The sequence below is a fragment of the Podarcis pityusensis genome (genome assembly GCF_964106645.2).
Source record: "Podarcis pityusensis genome assembly, chromosome: Z".
Taxonomy (NCBI): domain Eukaryota; kingdom Metazoa; phylum Chordata; class Lepidosauria; order Squamata; family Lacertidae; genus Podarcis; species Podarcis pityusensis.
The window spans coordinates 9966672-9979275 of record NC_138044.1 but is presented as its reverse complement, the minus strand read 5'-3'; the positions used below and the strand labels follow the sequence as shown (position 1 = coordinate 9979275).

The following is a 12604-nucleotide window of genomic DNA, read 5'->3' as shown; positions in this document are numbered from 1 at the left end:
TTTTAGGAAGGAAAAAGTGAGTCTTATAGAGCAAAAAATACGATACCTTTGGCTGCTGTTAAGTGCTCTGTGTTCCCAGGTTGGAGCTTAAAAGGGAGAATATGCAAATTCCAGTAAGTGAGATATTAGGATGCATAGCAAGCGAAGAGGGGCGTTGGAAATTGCTCATCCCCCATGGAGGAATGCACTTAGTAATCTGCTTAACTAAACTGCTAGACCAGACAGCACATTTGTAGAAATGATTCAAGTAAGAGAAGAACGTCACCTCCCAGAGCTGAGTGAAACTGAGTGTAAGGAAGAATTGAACTAACTTGACCTCTGTCCCCAGAAGTTTTCACTGCTACTTTTGAAACGAAATAAGCTCTCTCTCTCTTTCTCTCTCTCTCTCTCTCTCTCTCTCTCTCTGTGGTATTGATATTTGACACTGAAGATCTTTGCTCTCCATCTTGTGTACTTTGGAATTCTGAGAAACTGAAAAATCCATGTGGTTTAGAGACCAGTACTTAAAGTAGTGCAGTTTTGAAATGTTCTGTCTGCCATCTTGAATCAAAATGGCAGACAGGATCCATTCCGTTCACATCTAGAAGCAAACGTAACCTGTGTCCGTGCGTCTGTGCGTGCACGGGTCACATTTCGGTGCTTCTGCGCATGCGCGTGACATCATTTTGAGCATCTGCGCATGCACAAGCGGCGAAACCCGGAAGTAACACGTTCCGTTACTTCCGGGTTGCCGCGGAGCGCAACTTGAACGCGCTCATCCCGAAGCACATTCAACCTGAGGTATCACTGTACTTGGTAGTTGATACACAATAACATTTTATGTTTGGCTTTACTGGATAGCTAGCATGAAATTGTGTTTGGGTTTGACATGACATGCAAAGGTGCATAGTGTTAGACAGTATGTGATAGTTGGCTTGAGATGTATTTAATATTTTACTGAACAGATTAAATAGTAAATACAACAATATTTATTATTCGATAATACAGCAGTATTTTGTATTGGGAAGTATTTTATATTCCACATGTAATGGGATTTAATATTTGATTCAGTTGTGTTATTCACACGGAACAGCCTTTAGTATTTTATTGCTTATATGTGGTGGTATTTTGTCCTGCATAGAATTTTACAGACAGTATGCAAATTTATTATCTTACCTCCTAGCCTAGATGAGATTTGATCCATGACACTGTATTGTTAGTTCACGTTTTGCGCCTGTCAAAATCAAAAGAGAGGAGAAATGCCAGCAAGCCTAAAACTCCCAGATCTTGAATCCTGAGATAAAATGTCATATTTAAAATTCAGAAGTGCTGTTTCAAAATTTATACATTTTGTGTTCAAAGTCTGAAACAGCTCAATAGGAGGACAAGTTGGCTACAATCAACATGAGCCCATTGCTTTCAAATCAAATCCTCCAACAAGATTTTTTTGTCTTTGTTATTACATATTCTGTACAGGACTCCAGTTATATGGGTGGACCGAAACAAGCCATTATGGGCAATACAGGTAAGTGAAGAAGAAAATTGTTAAAATAAACAAATGAATGCAGTGGTTAAGGGTCTGAAACATAGTTTTATATATTCTTGATTAAAATTGGATAGGGCCATTTGGCACCAAATTTGTTTCATCCAGACATATATAATTTTACAGGTGAAGTACAATCCCCATGTTTTGCTAATTTAAACATAATCTTCTTCTCCACAAGATAAAACTGAAGGAAATTTACTCTACTGAAATATACTCAGAGTCGCAAAGTGATTTCATGCTCTTTATTCAGCTCATAGTGGTGAGGAGGAATGAATGAATGTCCCCTCACAGTATCTGCTTTATATACATTATTTACACAATGGGCTGCACATGATTGGCTAATTCTGGAATTCTACTGTAAGCCAATCAGGTTGTGGATTCACTTCTATCTGGAGCAGGATTGGGTGGTTCCTGCCAACCAATCATACTGCTGCATTGTTCTAGGACCAATCAGACTGCTGCATTCTGAATCCTATTGTTCTAGGACCAATCAGACTGCTGCCTTTTGGATCCTATTGTTCTAGGACCAATCAGACTGCTACAGTTTGGATCCTATTCAACTCAGTACATAACACCCCTCCCCTCTAAGTTCCAGTCCTGCCCGGGAGGTCGCATTCATAGTCCTCAAGGTATGCCGGCGGCCTACGTGTGCGTTGTGGCCTGGGGTGTTCCCTGGTCCGGGCTCCGGGTTCTGGCTCGTGTTCCAAGGATGCTGGCTGTGATGCGGCTGTTTGGTCTGGTGCAACCGGCTCGCTCAGTCGTGGTTCTGGTTCCGGTGTCCTTTCGGCCTCACGGGTCCTCTCTGTATTTACTGATTCTGCCTCTCCTGCTGGCCCCTCCTGCTCTATGGGCCTCACTGCCCCGCTGTTCCCTTGGGACTCCTCTGACCTGTCCTCCTCCTGGTTTTCTCCCGGGAATCGTCGCCGTATCTGGTCGCAGTGGCGGCGCCAGCATTGCCCCCCATCCGTTAGCACCTCGTACGACACGGGGCCAGTGACCCTGGTGATTGTGGCGGGTACCCATGCTGGGCCTGCCCCAAAATTCTTTGCGTACACTGGGTCCTGGGCCTCGAAGGTCCGGGGGTTCCTGCCTTCCCCCACCACTACCTCATCCTGAGCTCTATCGGGGTGAAGGCGGTCCAATCTGATTGCAAGGCGCCGACCCATTAGTAGTTCAGCGGGGCTCCGGCCAGTCGTTGAGCTGGGGGTGCTGTGCTGTGCTAGAAGGAATGTGGCAAGGCGGTACTCCCAGTCCCCTTGCGTCATGCGGCGAAGGGTGTCCTTGGTGGTCCGCACCATGCGTTCTGCTTGGCCATTGGTGGCAGGGTGGAACGGCGCCGAACGGATGTGGCGGATGGCGTTCTGCGCTGTGAAGGTTTGGAATTCTCCTGACGTAAATGCAGTCCCGTTGTCTGAGACGAGAGTGTCAGGGAGCCCGTGGGTTGCAAACAGCCTACGTAGTACCCGGATGGCTGCGGACGTGGAAGTGGACGGTACCAGTGCGACTTCCAGCCATTTGGTGTAGGAGTCCACCACTATGAAGAATGTTTTCCCCTGAAAGGGGCCAGCGAAATCCACATGCAGGCGTGACCATGGTGCTCGGGCGGACTCCCAGGACTGGACTGGGGCCCTTGGGGGATCTGGGCGGGATTCTTGGCAGGCCTGGCAGTGTTTGACCCAGGCCTCTATCTCTCCATCGATCCCCGGCCACCACACATAACTCCTGGCAAGGGCCTTCATTCTTACTACCCCTGGATGTGTCTCGTGTAGGGCTGTGAGGACCCTTTTGCAGAGGGGCTGGGGAACAACGACTCTGCTTCCCCATAACAGGCACCCCTTGTGGGCCGACAGTTCATGTTTGCGGGTTGTGTAGCCGGCGAATTCTGGCCCGGGGCTGCTGCTGGGCCATCCCCTCCACACCCAGTCCAGGACCCGGGAGATGACCCTATCTTTCTTGGAATGGTGTGCAACTTCTTGTGCCTGAATGGGGCGGTCGGGAAGCAGCTCCAGGCTCATAACCTCTTGTGCAGGTGCTGGGTCAGGGCCTGTTTCCGGTAGTGGTAGCCTGCTGAGGGCGTCCGCATGGCCCATCGCCTTCCCAGGTCGGTGAATCAGTGCATACTGGTAGCTGGCAAGGAAAATTGACCACCTGAGGACGCGAGGAGACAGCACTTGGGGGGTCTGCTTTTCGGGGGCAAACAAGCCAAGCAACGGCTTGTGGTCAGTCACCACGGTGAAGGGCCGCCCGTACAAGAAATCATGGAATTTTTTTACTCCCTTTACGATTGCCAGACCCTCCTTGTCGATTTGCGAGTAGTTCCGCTCGGTTGTGTTGAGTGTCTGGGAAAAGTACGCCACCGGTACCTCTCTTCCATCCGGGAGTTGGTGCCCCAGGACAGCTCCAATGCCATAGGGTGAGGCGTCGCATGCTAGCACCACCGGCAGCCTCTCGTCGAAGTGTGCCAAGACCGAGTTTGAGACAAGCAAGTCCTTGACTGCCTGGAATGCGGCCTCCTGGCGCTGGCCCCACACCCAAGGGGCCCGCTTGTCCAGGAGTCTGTGTAGGGGCTCCGCTACCGCCGCCTTGTGGGGAAGGAAGGAATGGTAAAAGTTCAATAGTCCCAAGAAGGCCTGAAGTTCAGTCTTGCTCTTGGGCGCTGGGGCATCACAAATGGCCCGTACCTTGTCCCCAGTCGGGTGGACCCCTTCTGCGTCCACCATAAATCCCAGAAAGTCCACCTGAGGCACTCCTAGTAGACATTTTTCCCGCTTCACCTTGAGACCCGCCGTCTGGAAACGGTGCAGAACGGTGCGGAGGCGGTCCTCAAACTCCTCTGGTGTGGGGCCGGCAATCAACACATCATCGAAGAAGGGGGTGACGCCAGGAATCCCTTTAAGGAGAGAGTCCATTATATTCTGGAATATGCCTGGTGCCACGCTGACACCGAATTGCAGCCGCTTTACCCTGAACGCTCCTCTGTGCGTCACAATCGTCTGTGCCTCTGCTGTGGCCTCATCTACTGGCAGCTGTTGATATGCTTGGGCCAAGTCCAGCTTGCCAAAAATTTTCGACCCAGCCAGGGTGGCAAGGACATGGCTGACCACTGGCACTGGGTATGCGTGGGCCGTGAGGGCCTTGTTTATGGTACATTTGTAGTCTGCGCAGATGCGGACCGAACCATTAGGCTTGACGGGTGTGACGATTGGGGTTTCCCAGGGAGCATTAGGCACCGGCTCCAGCACTCCTTGCTCTACGAGTCGGTCCAATTCCTCGTCTATACGGGGTTTCAAGGCGAACGGGACCCGGCGGGCCTTGAGCCTGACCGGTCGTACTGCGGGGTCAAGCTGTAGCGCGATGGGGGGGCCCGTATACTGTCCCAATTTCCCATCGAAAACCCCTGGAAATTCCTTGCATATGGCGTCCACGTCCACTTGTAAGCTAGTGTGGTTCACCCCGGTGACAGCTAGCCCCAGTGGTCCAAACCATGCCAATCCCAGTAAGCTAATGTAGGGGCCCTTGACCACAAGCAAGTCCAGTTGCCGCGTCCGCCCTCGGTATTGCACCCTGAAGGTCCCCACCCCCATTGTGGGGACCTTACGTTTCTGGAAGTCCCGGAGGGTGAATGGGGCTGGCCTGAGTTTGGGACCCCCAGTGGGACACAGTTTCCTTAAGGTCCTTGCCGAGATTATGGATAGAGTTGAACCCGTGTCAAGCTCCATGCGGCATGGGGCCCCCTCTATCTGTACCTCTACATAAATTTTCTCTACGTTGGGGTGGGGCAACTGGTATACCTGGAAGTCCGTGAGCTCCGTCGAGTTGCCTTGGTGCGTTGGGCCCCGGGACCTGGGGCTCTTGGATTGGTCATCTGATGCCTGGTGTCGGGTGGGCCGAGCCCGACACACCCGGGCGATGTGTCCCGATTTTCTGCACTGCCTGCACTCTGCGTTGCGGAAACGGCAGGTCCTCCTCTCGTGACTCTCCCCGCAGCTTGCGCAGTTCCCTCCTTCTCGTCGAGGCAGCTGTGGTCTGTGCGCTGCTTGAGTGCGCTGCTGTACTCGGTGCACCTCCTCCCTGTCGGATCCTGAGTCGTCGGTGAGGTCTTCATGGTGGACCCTCGGTTGGGATGGCAGGCTCGGCCGTGCCTCTTGGGTCGACCTCTCGGCAGCTTCTGTTGCCAGGGCCTCCTCCAGAGCGACCTGGAACGTTAGGTCCTTCTTAGCGTAGAGGCGTCGTTGCAGCTTCTCATCCTTCAGGCCACCGACGAGGCGGTCACGAAGCATGTTCTCCAGCTCTGAGAAGTTGCAGAACCGGGCGGCTTGGCGGAGAGAGGTCACAAACCCAGTTATGGTTTCCCCAGGGGCTTGCCGCTTTGCGTAGAAGGCATTTCGACGAGCCACCACTGAGGGCTGCGGCGAAAAGTGCCCCTTCAGCTGTTCCATTATTGTTTTGTATGGAACAGTAGCGACGTCTTCAGGCGCAAGGAGAGCCCGGGCGATTTCAAACGTCTCCTCTCCGCAGACGCTGAAGAATATCGCCCTCTTCTTGGCGTCTTCTTCGTCGGTGACCCCTTTGGCTTCTAGGAGGAAGGTGAAACGGGAGGCGTACGCTTCCCAGTCTCCAGATGCTGGGTTGAATGGCGAGAAGCTGCTGTTGGCTGCCATTCTGAGTTCCTTGTGCCCCGGAGCTGAACTTGTTATGCACAGCACTGACTGTCCCGGACCAGTGCTATCATTAACCCCCTTCTCCTTTCCAGAACAATTTTTCAGCACAGTACAAGCTTATTCTACTTTTTAAACACACAGAGAGACACATACACACATCCATGTAATTGAATAAATGTACAATAGCATCACTTAAAAAAATAAAAATATTACAACCCACCTGCGGTAGGGAGAGGACAGATAACTGAATGAGAGTTGGATTCATGGCTCAGTATATCTTGTCAGTTACAGGTGTCCGACAGGTGTCCCCAGGACCGGTGATTAATTTGCTGGCTGACATGTCTATCAAAAGAAATTACAAAGGTCCAGGGGAAACACCTCTGACAGTGAGACCCTGATTTGTATATATCTTTGTGAGCACCCTACGGAGGAAGGCAGTCGCCTTCAAGTCAGACATTCCTGGGTTAGACTATTGCAGAATTCTCCATTCATGTTGGACAGCGGCGCTAAAAATCCCTCTGCTTTCCCCTTACCACCACTTCCAGGTCAGCGTAGCGATCATTAGCTTCCTCGAGACGATGCTTCTGATTTATCTCAGCTACAAGGTAAGATTATGGCCTTGAGGGTAGGTTGGCTAAACTGATCGTGCATCAGGTACACTGCATTCCGACCAACATTGCAAGGGCCCGGCACACATGTGTGATGTCATATGGTGGGAGGAAGTCCAACTGGGCCTGGTGGGGCCTAGTTGCAGCCATGGGAGGGCCTGGCAGGGCCCAGCCAGCTGTGGAATATTGAGGGGGCACAGCCCCCTCAGTGAAAATACTGAGGAGGAGCTCAGCCCCCACGGCCCCACATAGGTGGCACGCCTGTTGTGCATGCATGCAGGGATAACAAATATGAATCTCTTTTTCTTTTTAGGGAAACATTTGTGAGCAGATCTTTCGTGTAACCTTCATCCTTGAAATGATCAACACTGTGCCCTTCATTATTACCGTAAGTGTGTGTTAGGTGGACAGTGCTAAGACAAATGGTTGCTGAGAGGTTCTCCTGTTCATTCAAAAAGAGAGAGAGAGAGGAAGAACAGTTGTCACTGCCATTCAGATTTTAAAAAAAGGATTTTTGCAAGGAAACAGCTGCTGGTAGGGTTCGTTAGCAACAGCTCACTCAAAAGATACATGAGCTTTGCAAGAGCACAGCTGCTAATGAATAGCCCACCCTACTGCAATTTGGTGCTGGGCTTCCAAAGATTACAGCAGGATTATAGGACAAGGCTTGGAATCATCTGCCATAATAACACATGAAGAGGTCCATTCTTTGTCACTGAAACCTGATGAGACAGAGCTTAAGCTTATATGGAGTACTGGACTGGGGCCAGGGGGGCCTGGCTGAAATATCCACATAGCCATGAAGCTCACTAGGCTATTTCCCAGCCTAGCCTACCTCACAGGGCTGTTGTGAGATAAAACTGTGAGGAGTTGAATATGCCAAGCTGAACCCCTTAGAGGAAACAATCCTCAGATGAAATAGCAATGTAATATAACCTTAACTTTTAGGGTCCAGTTCAAAGGGTAAGATGAATATCCACATGCAAATATATCTCCATTGGAGGCTTGTGCTGAGAAAAGCAGGTTCAGGGGGTTGCGGATTTGAATGGAGAAACAGCAGGTGGTGGGGAGTTGCTTCAATCTTTCCCCAGCCACTGCCACATGCACACTCTCTTTCCCTAATGGGGGCTCTTCCATTTGGGTGAAAGGAACAGCACTCCACCAACCTCAGCCTTTCCTCAGTCAGCCCCCATATCCCTGCCTTCTCACTGATGACCAATCAAGGACAGGTCTTCCTATCATTGGTGATCTCTCTCTCTCTCTCTCTCTCTCTCTCTCACACACACACACACACACACGCACACGCACACACACACACCCTACAGAGGCCTCCTAGGCAGTCAAAATCTTGGCGCTCCTTTCGTGCGCACGCTCTCTAGTGGGATGACATTGAACTAAAAGATACATAGTAAAGGCAAAGGGACCCCTGACCATTAGGTCCAGTCGTGACCGACTCTGGGGTTGTGGTGCTCATCTCGCTTTATTGGCTGAGGGAGCCGGCGCACAGCTTCCGGGCATGACTAAGCCACTTCTGGTGAACCAGAGCAGCGCACAGAAACGCCGTTTACCTTCCCGCCGGAGCGGTACCTATTTATCTACTTGCACTTTGATGTGCTTTCGAACTGCTAGGTTGGCAGGAGCAGGGACCAAACAACGGGAGCTCACCCAGTCGTGGGGATTCGAACCACCGACCTTCTGATCGGCAAGTCCTAGGCTCTGTGGTTTAACCCACAGCGCCACCCACGTCCCAAAAGATATATATGGGTGGGGAAATCAGCGGGAGGGAGAAGGATTAAGCATTCATTATGCGTTATTACTATTGTTGACAAGGAGGATCTAATTGCGACCTAATCATTATACAGCCACCATTTCGACTGTATTATATAGCCTGTATTTTGTATTTTGCAGTCACCAAGGTTGGTTGCAATCAGATCCTCATTGTCAGTGAAAATCATACACTTGTCTGCATGATTAAGGGTAAAAGGATAGCTTGATTTCTAGAAAATATAGACAGTGAAATGCAAGTCTGTATGGAAGCTGCTCCATCTAAACTCAGTCAGCAGAGCATGAGACTCCTAATCTTAAGATTGTGGGTTCAAGTCCCACATGGGGCAAGAGATTCCAGCATTGCAGGGGTTAGATTAGAATATCCTTGTGGTCCCTTCCAGCTCTATGATTCTGTGAATATATCAGGACTTTCTGGTAGCTACCCAGTGGTGAATAGGGAAAGCATTCTGCACTGGCTCAGGAGAACATTTGCCCTCTCTTTCTTTTGATTTTGCAGAGTCGAGCTCTGGGCAGAACTGTGGGGAGTGGGAGAGCCTAGGGCAAGCTGTGATGGAATAGGGCAGGGGATAGATGAAGTGAGGGGGTGGTCAGGTGTGGGGAAGGGTGGTTGACCAAGGGATAGACAGGGTTGGTGAGATTAACAAGCAGGGGTGCAGATCCCCTAGTATATCTTTATCCATCTGCCTATGCACAGAAATGTACCCATGCATAAATGCCTACAATTCAACAGACATGCAGTTAACAGCTGTTTGTTTGTATGTTTCTGCCTAGATATTTTGGCCGCCGCTGCGGAATTTATTTATCCCGGTTTTTCTGAACTGCTGGCTGGCAAAACACGCCTTGGAAAACATGATTGTAAGTGACCAGGGAATTTTTGTTTGTAACAGATAGAATTGTTTTAACATTCTCCATCTGTTCTGTGTTTCTGTCTGCGCATTGGGTTGTCGCGATTGATCTGGGAAAGGCCGTGTGTAGTTCCTGCCTAACAGCAGAGCAGCCGCACAGTCCCTTTCCAAACCTACGTCGTGTGTCTGTATGTCATATTTCCTTGCAAGTAGCACAGTGTGGTCTTGAGTGTAGTTTTAAATACAGGTTTCCAAAGATAGTTCCAAAGATGCATTTGAAAGTCTTTGGGTGATGGCCACAGGGAGGAGGAGTTGCTGAATAAGATTTCTGGTCGATAGGGAGAATCAGTGCCCCACCTTTCCCAGTGACTAGTTTAGTGGGTAGCGTGTCAGACCATTATTTATTAATTTATACCCAACCTTTTCCTTTACGGGACTCAAGGCAGCTTACAGATAAAAATAACAACCACTTAAAACATAGAAAAAACAATAATTAAAAACAATTAAACGACAGATAGATAGATGATAGATAGATGATAGATAGATAGATGATAGATGATAGATAGATAGATAGATAGATGATAGATAGATGATAGATAGGTAGATAGATGATATAGATAGATGATAGATGATGATAGATGATAGATAGATAGATAGATAGATAGATAGATAGATAGATAGATAGATAGATACAGGTAGGTAGCCGTGTTGGTCTGCCGTTGTTTAAACAAAATAAAAAAAAACCATTCCAGTAGCACCTTAGAGACCAACTAAGTTTGTTATTGGTATGAGCTTTCGTGTGCATGCACACTTCTTCAGATAGATAGAGAGATAGATAGATGATAGATAGATAGATAGATAGATAGATAGATAGATAGATAGATGATAGATGATAGATGATAGATGATATAGATAGATGATAGATAGATAGATAGATGATAGATAGATAGAGATAGATAGAGATGATAGATAGTCTCCGTTAAAGCCATACAGATAGCTACAGTAAAGAAACATGACCCCAGTTCTTTCATTAAAAGCAGTCAGTTCCCAAAAGCCTGTTAGAAAAGGAAAGTCTTCACCTGCTGGTAAAAGGACAACAAAGAGGAAGTCAATCCAGCTTCTGGAAAGGCCCTCTCCCACATCCTTATCAAGCAAATAGTAAATAGCACTTCTTTGTCTTTTCTACAAATAACTGTTAAATTGATTTAATAGTTGTTCCCACCCCTCCCTGGGAGCCTTGAGAATTGTAGTTCTGTGAGGGCAGCCAGGACTTAGAAAAGATTTCAGCATCCCCACCAAGCTCCCAGGATTCTTTTGTGGGAAGCTGGGAGCTCTAATGGGGCATGAAACTGATAATTAGTTGGCAACGTGGATACTCAGTTTTCCAGAGTTTCAGGCAGGGGTCTCTCCCAACCCTAACTGGGGATTGAACCTGTGAGCTTCTGCATTCAAAGCAGATGCTCTACCTCTGAGCTACAGCTCTTCCCATAATCTAGTCCAAACCCACTGACAATGCTTAGAGACTGTTGCTGCGGAATTCCTGATACAGTGGTGCCCCGCAAGACGAATGCCTCGCAAGACGGAAAACCCGCTAGACGAAAGGGTTTTCCGTTTTTGAGTTGCTTCGCAGGACGAATTTCCCTATGGGCTTGCTTCACAAGACGAAAATGTCTTGCGAGTCTTGAGATTTTTTTTCCGCTTCCCCCCCCCCTTTATCTAAGCCGCTAAGCCTTTAATAGCCTTTTAGCAGCTAATCCGCTAAGCCTTTAAGCCTTTAATAGCCGCTAAACCGCTAATAGCGCTAATCCGTTAAGCCGCTAATAGGGTTGCTTCGCAAGACGAAAAAACCGCTAGACGAAGACACTCGCGGAACGGATTAATTTCGTCTTGCGAGGCACCACTGTAGGCCACCATCCAGCCTCTGCTGAGAAACATCTAATGAAGGAATGTTCACCAGTTGCCATAATCTGGAGCAGGCTTTGTTATCTTGTTTTGGTAAATATGAAGGTTATGTGTTTTTCCCCAGAATGACCTACACAGAGCGATACAAAGAACCCAGTCGGCTATGTTCAATCAGGTGCTCATTTTGATCTGCACTCTGCTGTGTCTTGTTTTCACTGGGTAAGATCTCACTTGGCAAATATTTGTTTTTAAAACTGGAGTTGCCGTGTAAATCATGCTAATAGAAGCCTCTTTGTGAAACAGAATCCCCAGCAAGGAATGCGTCCAAAATTCTTCTATCCAACCTAGGTTGATCTGAGGCTCCCTGACCTGATTGTGGGTTGACTCAAATTGGACTGATTCAGTTTGGTATTCAGGATTCAGCCAGAGCTGGCGCATAGCCCTAGGATTAACTTGTTTACTTCAAAACATGGTCAGCCTTTCTGCTGAGGCCTGATGTGATGACACAACTGAGAATGCAATTCTTAACCAGTTCCCAGTTATGGAACGCATATTGTGCCTTTGAAATTGAATAAGGTTGAAATTATCCTCAGTTTAGGGAGAGAATCCTGGTCCTGTGTGTGGAATCAGTTCTTTTGGTTCTTTCCTTCATTTCATCCAGAACCTGCGGCATCCAGCACTTAGAAAGAGCCGGTGAAAACCTCTCCCTCTTCAAGTCCTTTTACTTCTGCATTGTCACCTTCTCCACGGTGGGCTATGGTGATGTCACACCCAAGATCTGGCCCTCGCAGCTGCTTGTGGTTATCATGATTTGTGTGGCCCTGGTTGTATTGCCATTGCAGGTAAGGTGTGATTCCTGTCGTTCTATCAGATAAGTCATGAGCAAGATGTGCCTGCAGAATCAAAACAGTTCAGGAGTTGAACCACACAGCTCACCTTGTGATGGACCAGAGCTGAGTTGCAAAGGGCATTGCAAAGGCTTGTTAAGGAGTCCAGCTTTGACTCAACAGCTCAGGTTCCATGAGGCTAGTAAGTTATAAGCACTGAGTTTTTCAAGCCTCATGCAAATCCTTTTTAACCTGAGCTCCTTAAAACAACAACAACATGTTCTATATGTCAAGATGTTTTGCCTCAAGTTAGCAAACTCCGCTGTTGTACAGTCATGATCACCCCTAACATTTCTTGGGGAACTTACAGGTCTAGGACACAATTATCTGGAACTCTCAATAGAGAGAAGTCACAGCTAGGCATTCATTGCATGCAGCACTGTTTCTT

General features: G+C 48.5%; 1 protein-coding gene across 5 annotated transcripts in view; it reads left to right on the top strand.

Annotated features, from left to right (window-relative positions):
• Positions 1-12604, top strand: part of KCNT1 (potassium sodium-activated channel subfamily T member 1) — a 206683-nt gene that overhangs the window by 137433 nt on the left and 56646 nt on the right. For all 5 annotated transcript variants that reach the window (XM_080990814.1, XM_080990818.1, XM_080990816.1 and 2 more), the window contains 6 exons: positions 1456-1504; positions 6732-6791; positions 7108-7182; positions 9354-9437; positions 11454-11548; positions 11991-12171. In XM_080990814.1, the coding sequence (XP_080846940.1) occupies positions 1456-1504; positions 6732-6791; positions 7108-7182; positions 9354-9437; positions 11454-11548; positions 11991-12171 (544 nt within the window). The remainder of the gene's footprint in view (positions 1-1455; positions 1505-6731; positions 6792-7107; positions 7183-9353; positions 9438-11453; positions 11549-11990; positions 12172-12604) is intronic.